Genomic DNA, 24922 nt, shown 5'->3' with positions numbered 1-24922 from the left:
GCTTAAACGGTGAAGGGAAACATCGTGAGGAAACTTGCATACCTGAGAAAACATGTTTTCAAAGGTGTGTGAAGTCTACCAACACGCACTTGGCCAGCGCGGTGGACTATGGCCTAATCCTTCTCATTATGAGAGGAGACCCGTGCCCAGCAGTGGGACAGTAATGGGTTGATGATGATGATTACACCGGTCCCTTCGCGAGGGGTTTTAAATAGTCTAACTCGCACATGGAGGCCGTACCACTAAATTTTTTTCTACTTATATTTGTTCTTTATATTATTTTCAACAATACTTAGTTATATGATACAACAATAGATGGCGTTGGGGTGATGATGAATGATACGTAAACAACGTATAATAAAATTAAAATAACTGTATTAAAATATGTTTTATGGTTATTTGTATTTATTATAATATTAGTTATAGTAATAAACGGATTGTAAAAATGTCAACCGTCTTCCTAGTACGGTTTAACAGTTAGATCGAAAAATGCCCAAAAATACCGGTTTGTTGTATAGAGACCCCCATTAATATTCAACTTTATTTTATTTTTAGTATTTGTTGTTATAGCGCCCACCGTTATGCATCCTCTGTAAATTTCACGTGCCTATCTATTATGGTTCCGGAGATATAGCCCTGTGACAGACGGACAGACAGCGAAGTCTTAGTATTAGGTTTCCGTTTTTACCCTTTGAGTACGGAACCCTAAAAAGGAAATTTCGAAGACACAAAGAGAATCAACGTTTATTTAATTACACTGAATTACAAGAGTAAAAACACTGAATTAAGAGAAGTGTGGCTGGAATAAGAGATTAGAACTGACTCTTCGAGCGAGAGCCCACCTATCCTTTTATACATTAAAGATATTATATGCACATAGATAAGAATTGATATCACACAGCCTTGTAATTGAAGGAAGTCAATAAATGGCTTAAACGGCTGACATTGTGTCATGGTGTAATTTACGCGGAACAATGCCGACATGCGCAGTTAAGTGGTGCAAAAACACGAAATCGAAGAAAAAGTGCGGAGAAATATCGCTTCATTCGTAAATGCTCTAAAAACTATATTTTTTAATATTTTTCAAACACGAAAATAGATGACAGTGACAATTTCAGTTGTCAAAACTGGTTACATTTTCTTGTTAGGAGTGAGTAATTTTTACTAATGTATTTATATGCAGCACTAGGCATTGCAATTTAGACTGATATATTATAGAAAATAACATTTTTTAAATATACAATAGGCTGACGAAATAGAATCGATATCTACTTATTAAAATAACGTCTCCATTAATAGTTACGAATTCACATAAAAATACGTTTTTGGTTATTTAAATATTTTTCAAAAACAAAATTAACATTCAACTCACCAGATATTAACGTGAACGTGATCGCATATAAATATTCCTTGCCGTTTTCGCCCGGTGCTTTAGTTATAGTAGAAATATCCACCTGAAATATGAAATATACATAATTAAAGACATTTTATATTAGTTATACGAGGTGGCATATAATATAATAATTTATTAAGATTGTAATTTTCTCTGTCAGTCAATTGTACATTTTTAAGAGAAATACAAACCATATTTATATTTTTACTGCAATATTGTATTAATAGAAAGTAAGTTATAATAAATATAGTTCAAAATCTAAAAAACTCGCTTTTATGATCAAAACAACTGAAAAGTAGAAAATAATTTGCAATCTAGGAATCAAATAAGGAACAGTAAATAGTATAATTGTGAAAAAAGTGTGGGGTGCTCCATTTATCAGTTTTCGAAAAGCGCCCCACACTTTTTCCACAATAATACTATCGCACCTCACCTCTAATTTTTAAAGTTATATCCTTATTATAAATCAATTATCATTTGCTTAAACGTTGAAGGAAACATCGTATTCACCTAAGAGTTAAGAAAAGGTTCTTAAAAATGTTTGTTAAAAGAAAAATATATCCAATTTTATCGGTCAAATATTCATTTCCTATCATTTTATTTTTAGGTCATATATTACGTAAAACTAGCTTTTACCAGCGGCTTTGCTCGCGGTCAGAGGTCGATTACAATCGTTGTTTCTACCCCTCGGGAACAGTACTTTTTTCGGGACAAAAGGTATAGTCCGCGTAAAACTGCTAGTCCGCTCTGAATATAGAAATGAATCGCGTCACCATAGCAAATTGTATGACTACACCTGCTCGCAACAACTTCAGAGCGGACTAGCAGTTTGGCGACCTAAGTCCTTTTCTGAACCCCTGACAACGTGTGTACAAAATTTCATGACAATCGGTTGTGTAGTTATGGCGTGAAAGTGTTACAAACAAAAAAAAAACTCACTTTATTAATAATATTAGTATTTTACAGCAGTAATATAGTAGTTTATAATATTCATATTTTTTTTCTTTTTCTTTCCCCTTTCATGTTTATTTTTATTATGTTTCTTTCTTTCATTTTATTGATATTTCTTTATCTCCTTCTATGTTATTGAACCACCTTTAATTTATTTCTCCAAGGTTGACTGGGAGAAAATGCTATTTAGCATTAAGTCCCCCTTTTGTAACAACTTTGTTTTGGTCAATAAAGTATAAATTATCTTCTCTAAATATATATAACTCAAAGGTGATCTATCAACGCACAGCTCAAACCACTGGACGGATCGAGCTGAAACTTGCAGGTAGATGTTATGACGTAGGCATCCGCTAAGAAAGGATTTTGATCAATTCTACCCCCAAGGTGATAAAAGAGGGGATGAAATTATTACTTCGTAACGCGAGAGAAGCCGCGGGCAAAAGCTCGTATTCAAATAAAGAAAAATGAACACATTATAATGTACCAACAATCAACATATAGGTTTTTCTTTACATGCATATCCCATTATTTTATAATAAACTAAATTAATTTATCCTTGTTATGTGTATACATTGCATTACGTAATAAACTTGTTTCTTTCTTTCTTTCTTTATAAGAACCAATTCTCACCTGAAACCTAACGTGTCTTTGAAACATCGCCGGCGCGTTAGTACCCCTCTTGTATTCAACCCTGAAGGACATCGGACTTAACACACTGTGAGACAACTCCGCTATCTGTAAAAAAAATAGTTTAGTTAAATTTGTCATAGATGGCGTTATATCAGTTTGGGGTCATTGACTGAGACAATTCTGCTATCTGTACAATAATTATAGTTTAAAAACTAATAACCACGCTAAAATCGCACAAGGAAATGTTAATCCTGATTACTGACGATCCTGATCCTGATGAGGAGAATAGGATACAATTATTAAAGTCGTGTATTGTCATCGGTGCTTGATAATTGTTAAAAAAAATTAAATCAATCTGGCCGTTTAAAGTGGGTAAAAGTCGAGTTTAAAGATTCCGTTACATACATACAGGTCAAGCTAATAAAAGCGTGGTAAAAATAATAATTTGTCATGTATAGTTATATTACTTTGTGGTCATTGACCAAGACAATTCTGTTATATGTAAAAAAAATAATAAAAAAATAAATAAAAAATTAAATAAAATAAGTTAAATTTATGGTAGATGGCGATATGTTAGGGGTCATTGACCTATGGGTTCGTTTTCAAAAACGTCAGAATTATAAGTACTACAATATGGAGGAGAAGTAAATGTGGATGTTAAGATATAATCAGTTTTTAAAATACTAATAGTCGACTTTTATTCGTAACGTAAGTAGTAGTAGTAGTAGTAATAGTAGTCGTAGTAAAAGTAGTAGTAGAAATGGTAACAGTAATAGTAGTAGACGTAGTAGTACTAGTAGTAGCAGAAGTAATAGTAGTAAGAGTAGTTGTAGTAAAAGTAGTAATTGTAGTAGTAGTAATAGTAGTAGCAGTAATAGTAGTAGTAGACGTAGTAGTAGTAGTAGTAGTAGTAGTAGTAGTAGTAGTAGTAGTAGTAGTAGTAATAGTAGTAGTAGTAACAGTAGTAGTAGTAGTAGTATTAGCAGTAGTAGTGGTGGTCTTAGTAATAATAAGAGTAGAAGTAATAGAAAAAGTACTAGTAGAAGTAGTAGTAGTAGCAATACTCACACTAAGAAACGCATGTATAAGGTCCGCCTTGACCGTGGCCAAGGGCTTCCCTTTCACAAGGGCGGTGAAGGTCTCCTCCTTATCAGCTGACAGCAGCAGGGAACCGAACCAGGACCGCTTGGTCAGCTCCGGAGATGACTCTGGGGTCAGGTGGACCTCTTCTGATGATGCTGGGGGGATAAATGAGCATCAGGTGTGGAATATATATTTTCACATTAAAAAGCCTTATGACGTCATACATCCCTTTAAGATATTCACCTCGTAATTTCCTACGATGTAACCGTGGGAAACCTATTATTTCCTTCTCTTTTCAAATTTAAGAGCCTTATGACGTCATAAGTCATAAGTGAGTCACCTTGCATTTTCCCACGGTGAAACCGCGGGAACTTCCCTTTTCAAATTAATGAGCCTTATGACGTCATAAGTGATGAGTGTATAGTAGATAGTCACCTTACATTTTCCTACGATGGAACCGATGGGATCCTACTACTTCCATACTTATTTTCATATTAAGGAGCCTTATGACGTCATAAGATTGTATTTCACCTTCACTTTTACTTGTATGTTACTTACACAATATGACTTATGACGTCACACTTCCTGATGGGAATTAATGAGCCTTATGACGTCATAAGTCATAAGTGTATATTAGATAGTCACCTTGCATTTTCCTACGATGGAACCTCGGGGATCCTAGGAAGGAGTTCTTGATAGTGGCGAGTCTGGCTCGCCAGGGCGCCGCCGGACCAGAGCCCGAACTGCCAGCTGGCACTCCTGGGGGATTAGGTACTAGTGTCACACAAAATTGAAAAAAAAAGTAATATTCATAATCACGAGTGAAATAATGTATACAGGCACAGGTGTCCCACAAATTTGGAAAAAAAGTACCACATATAATCACTAAGTCCAATAATATATACAGGCACCGGTGTCCCACAAATTTGGAAAAAAATACTACACATAATAACAAAGTCAATTTTTTTTTTTTATTTGTAGTATAGGAGATAATATAGGAGTAGCAGACGAGCATGCAGTCCACCTGATGATAAGTGGCTACTGCCCATGGACATCTGTAATCAACCCCAGATAAGTCCTATCTCAGGTCGACTACAGATGCGTTACCCCTGAGGACTAAGCTGGAACGCCTCGGAAAAGTCTGTCTCCCTTACCACACCCTTCAAACCGGAACACAGCAGCGCCTAACACTGCTGTTATAACAGAAATAAAATAATAATAATACCACCTTTAAAATGTTAAATATTAATATCATTTTTTTAAACATGTTTTTCTACCTCTCACAACGACATGCTACAAAAGCATCTTAAGTAAAGTTTCTAATACTATTTCTAGTATTATGTCCTTTTAAAAAAGCCAAAACACCACTCACCCGTAATAGTCTGCAAATTCGGAAATAACGAGGGTTGCGCTGGGGACTGGGCGGATGTGGGCGGACCGGGCAACGACGATCTCTCGCGCACTGAAATTGTACAAAATTATACTATTACTAAATAAATAAATATTAAAAAAATAACAATAATATTCATCATCAAGCCATCATTGTCCCACTGCTGGGCACGGGTCTCCTCAGAATGAGAAGGATGAGGCCATAGTCCACCGCGCTGGCCAAGTGCGTATTGGTAGACTTCACATACCTTTGAAAAATGTTTTTTTAAACATTTCTCAGGTATGCAGGTTTCCTCTCGTTTTCCTTCACCGTTTAAGCTAACTAAGCTTAAATTTAACAATAATATTATATTTATTTATTTAAGATTGATATTTCATCACGTTACATTGTATTGTGGCAGAGGACCCCGCAAAATGTAGTTTGCCTACATAAAGTTTACTCCTATGAAGGTACAAAAGAGCAAACTTAATGCCTGATCGCATTCTCTACCAGTGAACCCTGGGTGGATGTAGGGAATTTGCAACTGGTGTTATACTAACGTAAAAAAAGCGACAAACAATAATAAAACCAGCAGATATAATAACGAAATATACATAGTTTAATAATCCAAAATATAGTAAGTAGAGAGCTAGTGAGTTTGAATTATCTTATATATAAAATTCTCGTGTCACAATGTTAGTTACCGTACTCCTCCGAAACGGCGTTACCGATTTTCAACAAATTTTATATGCATATTCAGTAGGTGTGAGAATCGGCTACTATCTATTATTACCCCTAAGTGATAAGGGTTGTTCACCTTTAACGTTTTTTTTTTATTTATATGGCAACACAACGTTTGCCGGATCAGCTAGTATAACTATAAAAGAGGTTACTCTTCCAAAGAGATGAATATTATTATGTATCTCCCTCGCTCTAATTTGCAAAGATATGAGTGCGAGCGAGATACAAAATAAGAATAGAACCAAGCAAGAATATTTTAATGTAAAATAATTAAGGTAATTTCATTGTTGAAACATACAATTAATAATTTTTAAAACAATCTTAATTTTACAAAATCAATTCTTATTCTGATAGGAGACCCGTGCCCAGTGGGACATCATGGGTTGACAAAGTAAACTTAGTTATAGTTTGAATTATAATAAATATCAGATCTTACCTCTATGTGACTGTGATGGGCTGTGGGGTCTCACTGCCACAGACGACCCGATTAAGGGCGACTCGTTTATAATAATTACTGCTTCACCCGGCTCTCCACCTGCAGACAAAATTATTAAAAAAATTGAAAACGATCATACAGTGCACCTGATGGTAAGTGACTGCCGTCACTCATGGACATATGTAATCAATCTCAGATTAGGTTATAGTCCGACGTAAGGAGGTAAGGACGACCACAGGTGCGCCGCTACACCTGGTGGGTTACTACCATCTCTTAACACAATATTATTTTAATCGTACTTTTACTTTTTTTGCAGGATATTTCACTTTTTAAGCAAGATATGACAATTTCAGTTGGTTTTATACAATGGATAAGCGAAAAATTAAGAAGGATTTAAGTTTGTTCAACTGTGTATGACGGAATATTTTACTGTTTTAAGGAGGAAATAAAACTTTCCTGAACTATGATGGTTTTTAAAAGATGGTGGTAGGCCCCCAGAGGACTAAGCTAGAACGCCTCGGAAAAGTATATCTCCCTTACCACATCCTTCAAACCAGAACACAGCAGCGCTTAACACTGCTGTTATTAGGCAGATAGAGTCGAGGCGGTAATGTCGCGCGAAGTCGAACCACAAAGGGTTCTACAACCTTCAAGATATCTACACACAATATTATAAAAAAAAATTTAAAAAATATTTTTAAATATCAATTACTTACTTATATTGAGACTAATCGTAGGGCCAGTGGAGTTAGCCCTTTGGTGGTGATGTTCACGGACTGATGGGGATGCTGAAAATTTATAATAAACATGAATTTTTCAGTATCCGTTAACTCACTAATTGCAAATCATATGTTAATAATTAATGTTTAATTGTAATTAATTCGTTATTTAATTGTAAAATGATATATTACAATTTTTATTGGTGATCCAAAATCACAATATTTATATGTTTCCTTCGTGGTATTCGAAACTTACATTTTAAATTGAGCTTGTAGCAGACGATCATGTAGACCATCTGACGGTAAGTGGCTACTGCCGTCCATGGACATCCATAATCAACCACAGATAGGATTATATATTACCGGAATTCGGCCACAGATGCGCCGCTACCCTTGAGGACTAAGCTGGAACCCTTCGGATAAGTGCCTCCCTTACCACACTTCAAACCAGAACACAGCAGCGTTTAACACTGCTGTTATAACAGAAATAAGTGTGGCGGCAATATGTTTAGTAATAGTTTCCCTTTTTGTGTAGAGAACCCTAAAAATAACATAATTCATACCTAACGGTGACCCAGGCGTGGCCGGGGTACCACCCAACGATGAGACTCGATGTGGTGTGTGACCTGAAAGGAACAATTTCACTTTATTTATAAAAAATCAAAAGGATTTAGCCCATAGTTCACCGCGCTGACCAAGTGCGGATTGGTAGACTTTACGCCCTAGCGAAAACTTTGTATTATTTTTACTTCTTAAGTAATAGATGTAATAAATAGTAACCGGTTGAAACTGGTTTTTCAGCCAAAATTGATAAAACAGTTTTAAGAGATTAGAATGAAAATTTACCCAATTCTCTTGAATTGTGTGAATATTGTCATCGGAACAAGTTACCTGTACTAATTTGTATTTTTTAATTCGTTAAGACTATATAACACAAAATTTTAAAACAAAATTATACCTACACCCACACATCCACATTTACTATCCACTGCTAGAAATAATTGTGGCGGTGGTATAGTCAAACTATACAAGGTTAATTTTTCAAATGGGCCTTCGGGGCCAAATCCGAAATTAAAGGGATTAGCAAAAAATGCTGTAAGGTGTTAAAAGGCCGATTTGATAAAAAAAAATAGAGTTCATATATAAGGATGGCTGATTTTGAAGAAAACACATATTAGTTCACAATACGTTTTTCCCTAATCCTTATAGTTTCGGAATTGGCCCTGAAGGCCCATTTGAAAAATTCACCCTATATACATTGTATCACTATGACAGGCCTCCCTAGTCGAATCATATTGTTCCTATCATCTTTATCATTTATTGATAATATAAATAATAAATAGTATTGTTGTTCTTACCAGGCGGACTGGCTGACAGCTGGGGCGAAGCCCGACCGTCGCTCCGGCGTCCCGACGATGACCTGATAGGGACAAAACCTGGGTTAATACTTGTTTTAATATGCTACACTTCCACAATCTCATACAAATACGGTAAAAAGCTTTCTGCACTCACAGCCCTACACTATATCTCAGCCAAATTGAAAGAAAAATGTTTACCAAAAAACGTTACTTAGCAACCGATAAGGAGCAAATCACGAAATAACAAAATCCACACAAAGTCGACAAATGGGGTGCAAATTTAATAAAAATGTATATAAATGAAAAAAATATTGAAATTAAAAGAATATAAGTAGATAATGATGAATCATACCTGAACTGTGATCTTCTTGGTGTGATCGGTGACCCTTCGCTGATCTGACCAAAGTGTGCTGACTGACCATTTACCTGAAATGAAACAAAAATTAGTTTAGAACAGTGTTTCTCAAAGTGGACGATAACGGCCCCCTCGTGGGCGCTAAGGCCTAGAGGGTGAACTGGAAGGGACCAAAGAAAATCGGGGGGCATTTAGGGGTTGATTTGTCTTTTGAATTGATTTTAAAATGGGGTGGTATATGAAATAAGTTGTTCTTCTTATACAATATAGGGGTATATAATATAGGGGTAGCAGACGAACATGCAGTTCACCTGATGGTAAGTGGCTATTGCCGCTCATGGACATCTGTAATCAACCCCACATAGGATCAGATTTTTTTTCCTGAGGTTGGCGACGTATGCGCCACTAACCCTGAACATTAGCTGGAATTCCTCTTATAAGTATAATATAATAGATAATAAACGCTTTCTACACTCACAGCCCCACAATAGGATTCCCTGTGTCGTGGGTGCCATGGACACACACAGACAAAGACACAAACACCCAGACCCAGAAACAGAAATGTAAATTCATCATTTAGACATCTGTCTGGCCGGGGATCGAACCTGGGACCCTTTGCGCGTCAGACCGGTATGGTGGCCGCTCCGCCACGCGGGTCGTCAAGTAGTATGGTAGTATGTCTCTCTTACCACACCCTTCAAACCAGAACACAGCAGCACTTAACACTGCTGTTATCAGGCAAAAATAAATGTGCCGGTGATGCCGCCGGAATCGAACCACATTGGGTTCTACCACCTTCAAAGCATACGTAAATAATTCTCTAGTAACAATATGGCTAAAACCTGGACACCATTGCTCGTCTGTTACACCTACTTTATATTAAAAATCAGGATTATATCATTATATATATATTTCTTATGTGCGTGTGTATGTCACTGAACTCCTCCTAAACGACTGGACTGATTTTGATTAAATTTGTTGTGTGTGTTCAAGGGGACTTGAGAATCAATCAATTTTTAATTCGTAAGTAGTTATAGAATCGGAAACTATGCATTTGATCAAGTGATGATCTTTAGCAAAGTTTTTGTCCAAGAGCCCACGAGGGCTTGGGAGTTGGTAAGACCAATTTTCGACAGATGGCACCACTGTCATTCCAATGCAGGTACAAATTTACCGTTTAATGTATGTCATATTATCTCTTTAAAATGCGGGCGAAGCCGCGGGCACTACTAGTATATTATAAAAAAAAATCATTGAAATCAATTTTATCAAAAATTATACCGTTTCTTATGGGAACAGTGAAGCTTAAGTAAGTTTGCAATAATAATATTCTTTTTTTTTTATAATATAAGAGTAGCAGACGAGCACGCAGTCCACCTGATGGTAAGTGGCTACTGCCGCCGATGGAGATCTGTAATCAACCCCAGATAGGATTAGATATTCCTACTGGAGGTCGGCCACAGATGCGCCGCTACCCCTGAGGACTAAGCTGGAACGCCTCGGAAAAGTCTGTCTCCCTTACCACACCCTTCAAACCGGAACACAGCAGCGCCTAACATTGCTGTTATTAGGTAGAAATAGGTGTGGCGGTGGTGCCGCCGGAGTCGAACCACAAAGGGTTCTACCACCTTCAAATAATAATTTAACACTCACCCGACAAGTGTCGAGTCGTTTCCTCGGGGGGTCGGCGGGGGCGGCGGGCGCGGGCGGGCGCGGCTCGTCGTCCCGCGCCGGCCGGCGTCTCTTCCGCTCCAATAGTAGGAAGTATATCACTTTTTCTGTGTTATGGCTGGAATAAACATGATAAATCAATTATCGAATCTATCAATCATCAAATTAATCATAAAATCATACAAATTATGCTACTTCTTTACAAGATTGTTGTGGCGAAACAGCTTTCATAAAACACCTTGCAGTCCAGCAGGTAGTAACTGGTCATGGATGCCCATGGACATCTGTGTCCAACTATACTTAATATAGAATAGATTCCACGTAAAGTTGAATACAGAGGCGTTGTCACTCTTGAGAATTAAGATATTACCAGGCATCTACACTCTTCCACTAAAAACAAAGCTATTTCACTCTATAAAAAGTCTTGAATGTGGTAAAACCTTTGAAACCACCACCACATCTGCCTAATAACAGCAGTTTAGCGCTGCTGTGTTCTGGTTTAATGGTATGGTAAGGGAGACTCGGAGACATACATACTTGTCTGACAGATTTAAACTTAGTCCTCAAGGGTAGCAACGCATCTGGAGCCAAACACAGGAATAAATCTTACCTTGGCTTGTTTATAGATGCCGATGGGCGGCAGTAGCCACTTACCATCAGATGGATTGCATGTTTATCAGCTTCGTTCCTATTATAAAAATTACATGTGGCAGTGTAACTCACTGGGAGAATCATAGTGGCTCCATCATCTTTCAAAGCAAGCCATCTTCTTAATAGACATTTAGATTATAATCATCAACCCATTACTGTCCCACTGCTGGGCACGGATCTCTTCGCAGAATAAGAAGCATTAAGCCATAGTCCAACGCGTTGGAGAGGTCAGTATTGGCAGAGTTCACATACCTTTGAAAAGTTTTTTTTTTAAGATTTGTCAGGTATTCAGGTTTCCTCATGACGTTTTCCTTTACCATTTAAGCAAGTGATAATTAATTTCTAATACGCTATGTGCGTCAAAAAATCAACTTCAAAAAATCAGAGGCACCTGGGATTTGAACCCCGGACACCTCGATCAAGAGGCCGAGTTTCTTAACCACTAGGCTATCACTGCTTTATTTAGAGTAACCAATACAATTTTTTTCAATTCTATCATTTATCCCAATAATATAGTATACATACTGTGGACTCAACAACTCCAATATAAGCTTGTCCCGTTGCTTAAAGCAGCCCAGGCTGCAGATAGCCTGCAGCACATCAGGGTCTATCGCGTCCGCAGATGGCAGTACCCTTGTCTGAACCACCTCCATCATTGGTAGCTCCTGCTCCAACTCCCCACGACCACCAGCCGTCACCCACGGGTGTCGGGTGATCTCTGCTAGCTGAAAATATTTATAAATCGGTTAAATTATATTTGGTTTCAAATTGTTATGTTTTTTATAAGACTGAAGTAGCAGACAAGCATGCAGCCCACGTCATAAGGTTTCTGCTGCCTTGTTAATTTTATTAGCTTAGTACCTGTACCTTAGGTAAGCACCGTGACGTCACTTGTTTAAAAAAGGTGCGCCATGTGGACAGTCGTATTCGAGAGTGAGGACTATGCGCTGCGGCAGTTTACCGTGATACACGGACCCGGTCACATCTCCAATGCGAAACTGACGGTTTACCTAAGTAACGCATTTGATCGCTATTTGTTACAATAGGCTATCATAGCCCTCGCTTGCTTTACTTGACCGACTGACTATGATCACTAATTTTATTATTACTGATTTACTGACTGACGTGTCCCTTTGATGGCCTAATGGTGTTTTCTGACATATATTGGTTAAATTACATTTGGTTTGATATTGTTATGTTTTTTATAAGACTGAAATAGCAGACTAGCTTGCAGTCCACATAATAAAGTTTTCACTGCCGATGGCCATCTGCAATCAACCCCAGATAGGATTAAATTCTTACCTAAGGTCAGCTACAAATGAGCTGCTACCACTGAATGCCTTAGAAAAGTATGTCTCCTTACCACACTCTTTGAACCAGAACACAGCAGTGCTTAACACTGCTGCTATTAAGCAGAAATTGGTGTGGCGGTGGTCCGGCCAAGTCTAATCACAAAGGTTTTACTTCATAACAGCAGTGTTAAGCGCTGTGTTCTGGTTTGAAGGGTGTGGTAAGCAAGATATACTTTGCTGAGGCATTCTAGCTTAGTCCTCAGGTGTAGCAGCGCCATCTGTGGCCGACCTCAGGTAGGAATATCTAATCCTATCTGGGGTTAATTACAGATGTCCATGGGCGGCAGTAGCCACTTACCATCAGGTGGACTGCATGCTTATCTGCTACTCCTATATTAAAAGAAAAAAAATACAATACTTGATAAGGGTTCTAGAAAATAATAATGTCTCACAGTCATCCTCTTTTCGGGGTTAACCTCGATCATCCCTCGGAGCAACTGCTGACAGTCCGGGGGCACAAAATGTGGCACATGGAACACTCCTCTCTTAACCTGGAAACAAATGAGTTTTATGTCTAGACTAGTTTTTGCCCGCGACTTCGCCCGCGTTTAAAAGAAAATAATATAACATACTAACATACATAAAACTGAAAATTCATACCTTCAACCATGCTAAAGATCATCACTTGATCAAATGCATAGTTTACGATTCAATCCTTACTAATATTGATTAAAATAATCGAAGTTTTGGGTCCAAAAGATTGATTCTCCAATTAATCGATCTTAGATCGCCATCCCTAGTTCCCGTGGGATGTCCCGGATGAAAACTATCCTATGTCCTTTCTCGGGTTTTAGACTATCTTTGTACAAAATTTCATTAAAATCGATTCAGTGGTTTGGGCGTGAAGAAGAGACAACCAGACAGACAGACAGACAGACAGAGTTTTTTTCAGATTTATAATATTAGTAAGGATAGTTTCAGTCTAGATTTCATGTATTCTTCATTTTCATGGATGTTAAGTGGTTGCTATGTGTTATTGGGGAGCTAGTGAATCATTGTTGATCTTAGCTGATGACCCACGTGGAGGTGCGGTCACCATACCGGTCTGATGTGCAGAGGGTCTCAGGTTTGATCCCTGGTCAGACAGATATCTAAATGATGAATTAAGGTTTCTGTTTCTGGGTCTGGGTGTTTGTGTATTTGTCTCTGTGTGTGTTCATAGCACCCACGATACAGGGAATCCTAGTGTGGGGCTGTGCGTGTAAAAAGGGTCTTAGGATCTCAGGATCTCAGGTTGTTACAAACATAGTCTTTTTTTTATAAGATAGTAGTGGCAAATGTGTGTTTATCCACGTGGTAATTTCATATGAAATGTAATATATTTATTTTGTATAGGCCAACAGCGGCACTTACAATATTTTCTTAAACTACTACCGGATCGGAACGCGACCTCTACTGAGAAGATCCAGTAAGAAACTCAGTGGGTTTGTCTTTATTAATTTTAAAAATAATTATTCTCCTTTTCTTTTTTTTTTAAATGCTATTATTTTTACTGAAGCTGATCAAAGATGTGTTGCATTCTTTAAGACTGAGATGGTCATGTAATGTACGTCATCCAACATCCACATTATGAAATGTAAGTGAGACTAGTATCTATACTAATATTATAAAGAGGAAAACTTTGTTTGTTTGTTTGGTTGTAATGAATAGGCTCAAAAACTACTGGGCCGATTTTAAAAATTCTTTCACCATTCGAAAGCTACATTATCCACGAGTAACATAGGCTATATTTATATGAAATATATTTGATAAATAGATTTTGAGGCGGTACAAAGTTTGCGGGTCAGCTAGTAGTTCATATATTACCTCTAAATACCTATGATATAGGAAATTTTGACTAAAATAAGCAACAAATAACGCTTTTTCCACTCGCAGCACACAAGCATTTTCTTGTCGTGGGTGCGACACCCAAAGACTAGAAAAACATCCAGAATTAAAAGGAAATTGAAATGATCACATTCTGTCTAGCCAGGCGTCGAACCCAGAACCCTTAGCCTGTCCGACCGGTAAGATGACTGAGCTACATGGGTTGTGTAAACATAAATACAACAATTCATTTTAATTTGTATACCTTTTCGAGCAATTGTCGTAAATTATCGTCATCGAAAGGCAGCGCACCAACCAATAAAGCGTATAAAATGACGCCACAGGACCACACGTCTGCGCGCCGGCCATCGTATTTCTCACCCTGGAAATAAATATTATTGCAGAAAATTAACGAAATTTCTTACAAAAATACTCGTTGAAATCAAGTTAGTTTATCAGTTTGACTTGACAGTGACATTGACAATCTAGTAACAAAATAGTTAAATCTATATTCAGTCCACTCCTTTTTATAAAGTATGAAGTCAGAGATAAACGGAACGTTATTTTAAATGTTGCACGTATTGTAAATATTCCCGTAAATTATGTGATTCAGATTATATAGAGAGTAATTGCTGATTTTATTAATGAGAGTAGTAAAATAGGGTTTTGAGCAGTTTACGTAAGGAAACTCATACGTGCATTTTTACTTTTCACTACACCTACATAGGTTACTATACTCTTTGCACTATACTTTCCGATTTCATTAAAATTCAATTAAGCAATTTATTAAAATGTACCTTTATAAATAATATATACTCTTAATTCTAATAATATTTTTTTTTATTTTATCCAAAGTGTTCTTTAATTTTAATATTTGATTATTCGTTTTTTATACAAATTGATCCACATTGGCTATGAACCTTTTTTTACGTGTCTTACAGAGAAAACTTAAATATTGTTTTTAGCAACGTAAGGCATTTTTACGTTAAATAAGTAACCACCAATTATTTTCCATTTACTACTTTTATTGTAAGATTGTTTTAATGTACTTCTATTATTTCATATAATATAAATGTAATAATTTTGTCGCCTTCTTTACTATTTTGAATAAATATGATTTACAAAAGTTATTTATTAGAAGTAATAAATATATTAATGGGAAGATTGAAAATATAATACTGGCAACTTATTTTTGAAGTTCAATGTCAGCTTGTTACCCCAAGTTCTCACTAATCATAATCCGATAAATTGAAAAAGTCACGCAGTTGTCAAACATTGTTGTGACAAATGAAAAAGCAACATATAATCTCGTTAAGTGCGAGAGGGAAAGTAGATATGTGTTCGTAACCACTACGTGTTTAATTAAATTGTATGTCTATTTCCCGTTGACATCAACGACCGTTGCTTTGATTTGTTGAGCCGTTGAAAAACATATTGCGTGAAAAGTTGTTATAAAGTGAATTAGTGTTACTAAAAAAATGAAATCCGCGAAATCTAAACAAAGGTTGAACGAGATGCGTACTCCGGCGCGAAGTAAGCAAAACTTGGTGACTGAAAAGGACCCAGTGCACGTATATTGCCGTTTACGACCCATGCAAAGAGATTGTGATGCCTGCGTGAAAATAATATCCCCAACAACGATATTAATGTCGCCGCCAGCCACGGCGATCAGCTACAGGAATGAAGGCGCGAAAACTATGAAATATACGTTCAAAGAAGTGTTCCCGCCAGAGGCGAATCAGCAGGAAGTGTTCGATAAAGTTGCTTTGCCGCTTGTTGAAGGGCTGATTAAGGGTAAGAACGGTTTATTATTCACTTATGGAGTCACTGGAAGCGGGAAAACGTTCACAATGACCGGTGAGCAGCAAAACTGCGGAATTCTCCCGCGCTGTTTAAACGTTATTTTTAAAACGATAAACGAAGTCCAAGCGCATAAATACGTGTTCAAACCGGATAGAATGAACATGTTCGATGTTCAAACTGAGGTGGAAGCCATGTTGGAGCGCCAACAGGAGCTCCACAAATTTAAAACTGGTAAGAAAAACAATTCGAATCCAGATTTGGCTATGTCGGACTCTGATTTGACTAAAATCGAAGGTATAAACGAAGATAATCAGTACGCTGTATTTGTGACGTATGTAGAAATATACAATAACAGTGTATTCGACTTGCTAGAGGATGGGCCTCCGCTCAGTAAGAACTTGCCGGTAAAAATCATAAGAGAAGATGCAGCCCATAATATGTATGTGCATGGTGTTACAGAGGTAGAGATAAAGTCTGCCGAGGAAGCCTTTGACGCTTTCTACTTAGGCTTGAAGCGCAAACGGATGGCTCACACGACTCTTAATGCTGAGTCGAGTAGAAGCCACTCAGTCTTCACTATCCGATTGGTGCAGGCACCGGTCGATGAGATGGGAGAAGCTGTGATACAGAATAAGAAGTTCCTATCAATAAGCCAACTCAGTCTTGTTGACTTAGCTGGAAGCGAACGGACGAATAGAACGAAAAATACAGGCCAGAGGTTACGAGAAGCTGGTAACATTAATAAATCGCTAATGACACTACGAACTTGTATGGAAGCGTTAAGAGAGAATCAGATTAACGGTACCAACAATATGGTACCGTACCGAGAATCAAAGATAACTCATTTGTTCAAGAACTTTTTCGAAGGTGAAGGACAAGTTAGGATGATTGTTTGTGCTAATCCGAGAGCAGAGGATTATGATGAAACCCTTCAAGTGATGAGGTTCGCTGAAATGGCAGCAGAAGTTGAAGTCGCCAAGCCCCAAATAACTGATGTAGCTGCTACAATAGGCCTTATGTCCGGTAGACGAAAGGCTAATAGACTTTTCACAACAGCTAGAGAGAATATCATCCGGCCTGAAGCTAAAGACTTGGAATTGGACCTTGGATTAGTCTATAGTCTCGGTCCGGACTTCCCAAGTTTGGATTTAAACAGCTCACAAGCTTCGCATATTATTAAGGAATTGATGGCGCATTTAGAAATGCGTATAAGTCGACGGGAGACGCTAAAACGAAGCAAAGCTATCAAGGACGAAAGGCTAAGGTCTGCACTATTAGAACTAGAGAAGGATTCCTTAGAAGTCAGAAGTGAGAATGCGTCTCTACGAGGTCAGTTAGCGGCAGCAGAACGCAGAGTTAAAGCGCTAGAAGAACGCCTCACAGCCACTGAGACTGCTTCTCTTACACACCAGAGAAAACTCACAGAAATGACCGAGTATACGTCGGCAATCAAACGTGAGCTGCAGGAAAAAGAATTGCTTCTAAGCCAAAACAAATTGGACAAGGAGAAACAGAAGAAGATTCTAGAAAGACGGTACCATCACAAAATGGCCGCTGAGCACGAGAAGGCTAAGGAAATCCATTCTGAAAAAGAGAGACTAAGAAATGCAATCGAAGAAAAAGAAAATCGATTACGGATTATCGCTGAGGCGTTAGATAGGGGTGATAATAAGGACGTTATTTCACGACAGACAGGTGATATGGGCGCTCAAACTAGCGTACGAGATTTTACGCCAGGGTCAACGCCTAGAGCGTTACCGGCGCATCTGCTGACGCCGTTCAGTTCTGTTCCACAAACTAGAGAAAGCAAGGATACCCCAGCTTCGTCTCGCCGTGGTGTAGCTGTCGCGAATCCACGCCATCGCCGCTCGCTATCAGCGGATGGCCGTGGTTGGGTAGAACATGCACCGAATAAACTCGTTCCAATGGGCACAGTAATGAAACCCTCAATGGCTAACAGTAAATTCGTAAATAAATTAACAAACGTTAAAGATATTGCTAACACTAAAACATCGAAGTATTGCTTGATTTCACAAGAACAGGACACAGATGGGGAGTTAGAAACGAAGTTGTACAAGGGGGATGTAGTCCCTACTTGTGGGGGTGGTGCTCAGGTTATCTTTAATGATGTGGAGATGTTAAAACAGTTCTCGCCGACGCGAGAATCTAATCATTCTCACCGGAGATCGGGGTCTAACTGCGCAAGGCACTCCGGTAAGCGCCGGGACACGGGGTGTTCGCCCCCTCAGACCCCGTCGAACACAAGTAAGAAACAGAGGGTAGATGATGATTAATGGTCCAATATTTATAATTTAGATACAGTTGTATGATTTTCAGTTGTTTAGTCAATAAAGAACTTGAGAAATCTTGTATTTATGGTACTTCTACGTTTTTTAGTTTTTAGTAATGTATACTAACATTTTTCAATGTCCCATACATACATTTACTGGAATTGTAAATTTAAATTTTTGAAAATGTCTTTTTGATTTTTTGCATTGATACTTTTTGTTGGTACATATCTGAAGCTTAAATATATCGGAGGATAACATTTGTACTATCGTAACAAGTTAAAACTTAATTTTTAACACTGGAAAAAGAGATAAATAAAATTACAATATGGTTATGGGGCTCATATTGTGGTTTGGTTCATTGTGTGGTCATCTTGTGGTTATGATCATATTGCATTATTAACAATTTATAACACTATTAACGATATGTCATTTAATTGCAATATGAATATGCAATGATATTGCTTTAGCTCCCATTATTAGAGCTAATAATTATGTGATATACCTTACTCTCATGTAAAATTGTAACTAAGTTGATCATATTCATATTGCTTTTATATTTAGTTTTGTTGTAAAATGTATCATTTATGTACCTATGTTTTTGATTTAAAATACTCATATATTTATTTATTTCTTATCTGACTTCAATGATATAACTTCTTTGGTCCTAACAGTACACTTAACTTCTAATGTCGATTTAAGTCGGTTTTTAATAATCAATCTTTACATTTATTTTCGACTAAAGATAAATTTGACTGTCTAGTATGAGAAAAATGTCAATTGTCCATCTCGGTAGGCAAAACATTGGATAGATTGATTATAAATAACGGGTGTTGTTGGTAAAATTTTGTAATTGATTTTGAGAATGTAAATAAAGACATTCATGTAAGGTCACAGAAGGTCTGTGATGTAAATTATAAGGAATTTCATTTGTAATTTCTTTAAGAAGACTTATCTCAACATTATACTATATAAAACTGATTGCAGCTGATCTTATCTAAATTTTATTAAATAAAACTGTTATTCACTTATTTAAATCATCTACACTTATTTTTTTGTTGCTCAAGAGTTAATTCAAGTCCCTTTTCTTTGTTAAAACTAGACCTTATTTGTTATTTATGGTATAGTCCCCGTAAAACTGCTAGTCCACTGTGAATATAGAAATGAATCGCGTCGCCATAGCAAATTGTATGCACCTGCTCGCAACAACTTCAGAGCGGACTAGCTGTTTGGCGCGGACTATATTACTGTCAACATTTTAACATAAATTTGTATTTACTTTATATATTGTGATTATAGTTTCATTTTTTCTTACATTCATTTTTTTGCTGTGAATAATTAATCGAAACAATAATATGTAGTACTATTAACTTTATTTAAAGTGTCCAAATTGATTGTAATTTCAATAAATATTAAATTCTTAAGTGAATTTGTAAGAATCTCATATTTTATCTTTTCATTTCTTTATATATTGACATTTACATGAGAATAAAATATCTTGTCTATTTTGTTAACTTAACTATGTATGATTGATTTCTTTAAATTGATTGGGTAAAAAAATATATAAAAGTAATATATTTGTTGATTAAGTACTTAATTAGTATGTAAAATGTATTCATTATTAATTTAAAAAAAAGATAACGGGTCTAGCAATGTATCTTTTTGTGTAATACATTAATTGAAAAATGTTTACGTAAGCATGAGGGAGGGGGTAAGAGCTTACTTTTGCTGACAAGGGGGATGGGGGGTCAATAATTGTAATAAATGTGCTTACGTAATACTTGAACGGCCCCATAAGAGTCCCACTACCATTCTAACACTTAGTGTGGAGGTTTTTTGAGTCAGAACTGTCTCCATAATTTTCTTAGTATAGCATTCATAGTTTTAGTATGTTTTTGCTTTGATAAAAACATTGTATTATATAGACAGACGTCGTTTTCTAAGCTTTTGTAACTTAGGTTATTATTTTTACTAAGTATTCTATAAGTTTCTTGTATTTTCCTTATCTTAGAGTATGCAATGTTTTTCATTGTTTGGAGATGTATTAAATACTTTTCGCACAATTATTGCTGTTTTTATTTTTATTTTTTATACACTGTTCTTGTTGAAATGTTGAATAATTGTATCGTTAAATGCGTTTATCATACATTGAAGTTGTTACGTCATATAATAATAATTATTATTAAATTAACACAATTAGGTAGACTGACGTGTATAGTTAAAGGTTTCATGTTATAGTAGATAAATAATGTATTTAATGTTGGCTGCATAGATTAGTAAAGATTACTCACTCCTAACAAGAAAATGTAACCAGTTTTGAGAATTGAAATAGTTGCGTAAAAAAGTTTTGCCACGTCTCCGTGCTAAAATGTCCCTAAAATATTTGAAATAATTATTAAATTATTATGTAAATTATGCAGTATTAGTTATTTATTCGTAAATTTTCTCTAAAAATGTTTTTATTTGTCAAGAATTAAAAAAAAAACTTACTAATAAACCGTTTGTGGCTTCATTCAATTTCAAGGTGGTGAAGTATCTACTAATCTATGGTTGGCTGTAATTTTTTTAAATAGGATGACTTAAAAATAAAAAAGGATGGGTTTAATTGGTAATAATGCGTGCAATTACTAAAGGAAAGGTGCGAATAAAAATCAAAAAACCAAATAACAAAAAATAATTTAATAAAAAAATCAAAAATAAAACAAATAAAAAAGGTGCGAATTTTAAATTTGATGAAATAAAAACAAAAAAAAATCAACAAAAACAAAAAAAAAGATAGTCCTTCGAGCCGGATTGTTCCTTGAGCTGGACTTACCCTAATAACTTCTGGACAGGCGTAATGTGGGCTACCACAGGACGTCTCCAGTAGCGACCCGGCGGGCTGTAGAGACGCCATGCCGAAATCCGCTATTTTTATATTATTCCGCTCGTCCAGTAGTAAGTTTTCTGGTTTAAGGTCGCGGTGGCTAGAAAAAACAATACATACGTTTTTTTATACGTTTATAGCTTTTTATAATATGGGAGTAGCACGAGCATGCAGTCCACCTGATGGTAAGTGGCTACTGCCGCCCATGGATATCTGTAATCACCCCCAGATAGGATTAGATATTCCTACCTGGACTCGGCCACAGATGCGCCGCTACTCTTGGGGACTAAGCTGGAACGCGTCGGAAAAGTATGTCTCCCTTACCACACTCTTCAACCAGGACATAACAGCGTTCAACACTGCTATTATGAGGCAGAAATAGGTGTGAACATGAAATACCTAACGATAAGGCAGACGGGCTACCTGGTGGAAAGCATTCACCATCGTCTATGGACATTTGCAACACCAGAGGAGTCGCCAATGCATCGCCGGGCCTATAAGTAATGTAAGATACACACTCACACGTTTAACATATACAAATGCATTGTTTTACAGGAGTTTTGAAGGTGGTTCGACTCCAGCGGCACCACCGCCACGGCTATTTCTGCCTAATAACAGTAGTGTTAAGCGCTCTGTGTTCTGGTTTGAAGAGTGGTAAAGGAGACTTACTTTTCCGAGGCTTTCCAGCTTAGTCCTCGGGGGTAACACATCTGTGGCCGAAGTAGGAATCTAATCTTATCTAGAGTTGATTACAGATGTCCATGGGCGACAATAGCCACATACGATCAGGTAAACTGCATGCTCGTCTGCTACTTCTATAGTTATTATAAAAAATACGAATGCTCCATATTAATACTATTTTATTCTAATTATGCCTACTAAAGATCGAAATTTGTCAATTTTTATAAATCAAATTACGTTAATCTTTGGTAAGTAAAACAGTAGATAGATTGCTTATTGATAATGCACGTATGTAATCATGACCGACTTACCAAATAGAGTGACTATGACAAAAATCTAGCGCTGATATGATTTGTCTGAAGAATCTCCTGGCTTCCTTCGGCGTGAGTCTACCCTTCTTCACGAGGTAGTCGAATAACTCCCCTCCACTAACATGCTCCAGTACTAAATACCTGGAAGATAGATAAAATTATAGATTAGTATTAATCAAAACCCATGATTTTAAAGTTAAGTGCTTATTAGAAATTAATTATCACTTATTTTTACGGCGAAGGGAAACATCGCGATGAAACTTGAATGATAGTGTTCGGTAAACTTGGATGTGTGAAGTCTACCAATTCGCACTGGTCAGTGCGGTGGACTATGGCCAGTGGCGGCGTAAGACCTTAATTGTATGTGTGTAAAATACATTTAGCGGTGCCCTCTACCACAATACAATGTTAACATTTTTTTACATTATTTCATACATATTTTTACATTTTTTCCTAATACCATTTTATAATACAAATATAAAATATTGTTTAGTATGTAGTTGCTCAAGCTGTTCGCACCTGTAATTGAGGTGGCACTTAAAAAAATCAATGTTTTATCAAAATAATTTATATGCATCAGTGTTCACCTTGTTGGTGCGACTTTTCAATAAGTAAATAAATAAACAGCGACGGACTAAGGTCGTCCGAGGTCCAGGGCGGACTGTGGAGCGGAGGCCCCTAGTCTAAAAAGTTAATTTGATTTTACAAAATTACAAATGTCACATAGATTTCAGTGGTGCTTTCATTCCGGCGACCTTTTTCTTTCATTGACCGCTAGACTCGAGGCTTCCTTGTCCCTGTAGTCCCGGGACTAGAATAGGGCTACGGTATCCCCTGCCTGTCGTAAAAGGCGACTAAAAGGGGGCGTCCGGGATTGCGGTCGGCAAGAGTGGGAGCGTAAACTGCTCCCCCACGGGCAGAGCCCGATAGGGGCATCGCGCTCGGAGGACTCCGGTTGTGTTATGGCATATAGGTACAATAGGCTTTGTCCCTGTAGTCCCGGGACTATAATATGGCTATGGTATCCCCTGCCTGTCGTAAGAAGCGACTAAAAGGGGGTTTCCGGGGTTGCAGGCGGCAAGAGTGGGAACTCGAACCGTCCAGCAAGCGACCCCGGGAAAGACGGCGGTATGTGTGGTCGCATACGGTCGTAAACACTACATGGTGTGGGAGGAGCGAAAATTGCTCCCCCAGGGCCCGATCGGGTAATCGCGCTTGGAGGACTACGGGTGTGTTCCGTTGGAGATCCCAGAGTTCTCCGCCAAGCGCTGAGGACGGCTACCGGTGGGGTTTTAGTGTGGTAATAATCCCACATAACCCTGCGTCGCTCCCACGGCAGCGGGTACCTTTTGAAGGTGTCCCCTGGGTTGCAAGGCCGGCCCACGTTCCCCACGCCTTGTGCCGCCTCTGACTATGTCCTAAATCCCTCAATCTGATCGGAAATCCGTTCCCAGCAGGACAGTAATAAACGACGACATTGCTACAATGCATATTGGTGTAGAGAATAAGTGGTATATTTTTTGGTGTATATTGATTGCGAATTTTTGCAAAGCAAACGGGCATCCCGAGAGAATCGTATTTCTTTATAAACATATTTATAAATACGATTGCATAAAAACAATACGGTAGAATCCCTTTATAATATCCATTTATAATAAGGGCTAATTTTGAAAATAAAAACCGATTTTAGTTATTTATGAAGGATACACTAAGAACTTTTCAAAAGCCTATTGCACCTTTTTTTGTTTTTTTTTTTTTGTTTACGAGCGGAAACCTTCAAAAGGTACCCGATGACGTGGGAGCGACGCCGGGTTATGTGGGATTTTTACCGCACTAAATCTCCCTGGTGGCCGTCCTCAGCGTTTGGTGGAGAACTCCGGGATCTCCAACGGAACACACCCGTAGTCCTCCAAGCACGATTACCCGATCGGGCTCTACCCTGGGGGAGCAATTTTCGCTCCTCCCACACCATGTAGTGTTTACGACCGTATGCGACCTCACATACCGCCGTCTTTCCCGGGGTCGCTTGCTGGACGGTTCGAGCTCCCACTCTTGCCGCCCGCATCCCCGGAAGCCCCCTTTTAGTCGCCTCTTACGACAGGCAGGGGATACCATAGCCATATTATAGTCCCGGGACTACAGGGACAAAGCCTATTGTACCTATATGCCATTTAGCTTACTAGCTTTAGTAGAGAGGAATACAACGGTTATTATTTTTATCTAAAATGTGTTAATTTAAAACGAAAGCATTAATTTTCATATCCTAGCTCTTAAATATTTTACTTAACGATAAACTTTGTCGTTCTAATTTACCTTTTTAAGGTAATTTAATGACTGAAACTTTATAAGTTAATGAGCTATGCGGTCCGGAGGTGCGAAGTTTATTCATATTTATCATTCATTCCATTAGATTGAGATTTACTTAGTATTAAATTAGCAGTGTCTTTTAGACTTTTGA

At 37.5% G+C, this 24922-nt stretch overlaps 2 protein-coding genes across 2 annotated transcripts in view; one reads left to right on the top strand and one right to left on the bottom strand.

The window, feature by feature from the left end:
* Nucleotides 1–24922, bottom strand: part of sff (BRSK family serine/threonine-protein kinase sugar-free frosting) — a 51310-nt gene that overhangs the window by 9740 nt on the left and 16648 nt on the right. Inside the window, exons 4-19 of the mRNA XM_073092366.1 lie at nucleotides 22465–22605; nucleotides 21422–21572; nucleotides 14781–14897; nucleotides 13102–13200; nucleotides 11883–12082; nucleotides 10689–10824; nucleotides 9033–9106; nucleotides 8681–8742; nucleotides 7886–7948; nucleotides 7320–7391; nucleotides 6604–6702; nucleotides 5430–5519; nucleotides 4703–4816; nucleotides 4043–4212; nucleotides 2975–3079; nucleotides 1373–1454 (exon numbers count right to left, since the gene is read on the bottom strand). Of these exons, the coding sequence (XP_072948467.1) occupies nucleotides 1373–1454; nucleotides 2975–3079; nucleotides 4043–4212; nucleotides 4703–4816; nucleotides 5430–5519; nucleotides 6604–6702; nucleotides 7320–7391; nucleotides 7886–7948; nucleotides 8681–8742; nucleotides 9033–9106; nucleotides 10689–10824; nucleotides 11883–12082; nucleotides 13102–13200; nucleotides 14781–14897; nucleotides 21422–21572; nucleotides 22465–22605 (1775 nt within the window). The remainder of the gene's footprint in view (nucleotides 1–1372; nucleotides 1455–2974; nucleotides 3080–4042; nucleotides 4213–4702; nucleotides 4817–5429; nucleotides 5520–6603; nucleotides 6703–7319; nucleotides 7392–7885; nucleotides 7949–8680; nucleotides 8743–9032; nucleotides 9107–10688; nucleotides 10825–11882; nucleotides 12083–13101; nucleotides 13201–14780; nucleotides 14898–21421; nucleotides 21573–22464; nucleotides 22606–24922) is intronic.
* pav (kinesin family member pavarotti) lies at nucleotides 15905–19018 on the top strand. The gene has a single exon (XM_073092448.1). The coding sequence runs from the start codon at nucleotides 15994–15996 to the stop codon at nucleotides 18610–18612; it is 2619 nt and encodes an 872-aa protein (XP_072948549.1). The 5' UTR covers nucleotides 15905–15993; the 3' UTR covers nucleotides 18613–19018.

Source organism: Epargyreus clarus, unplaced genomic scaffold, assembly GCF_041222505.1.
Source record: "Epargyreus clarus isolate Ecla_fem2 unplaced genomic scaffold, WU_Ecla_fem_2.2 ptg000036l, whole genome shotgun sequence".
In the NCBI taxonomy this organism is placed as follows: Eukaryota; Metazoa; Arthropoda; class Insecta; order Lepidoptera; family Hesperiidae; genus Epargyreus; species Epargyreus clarus.
This window is presented reverse-complemented; position numbering and strand designations above follow the sequence as displayed.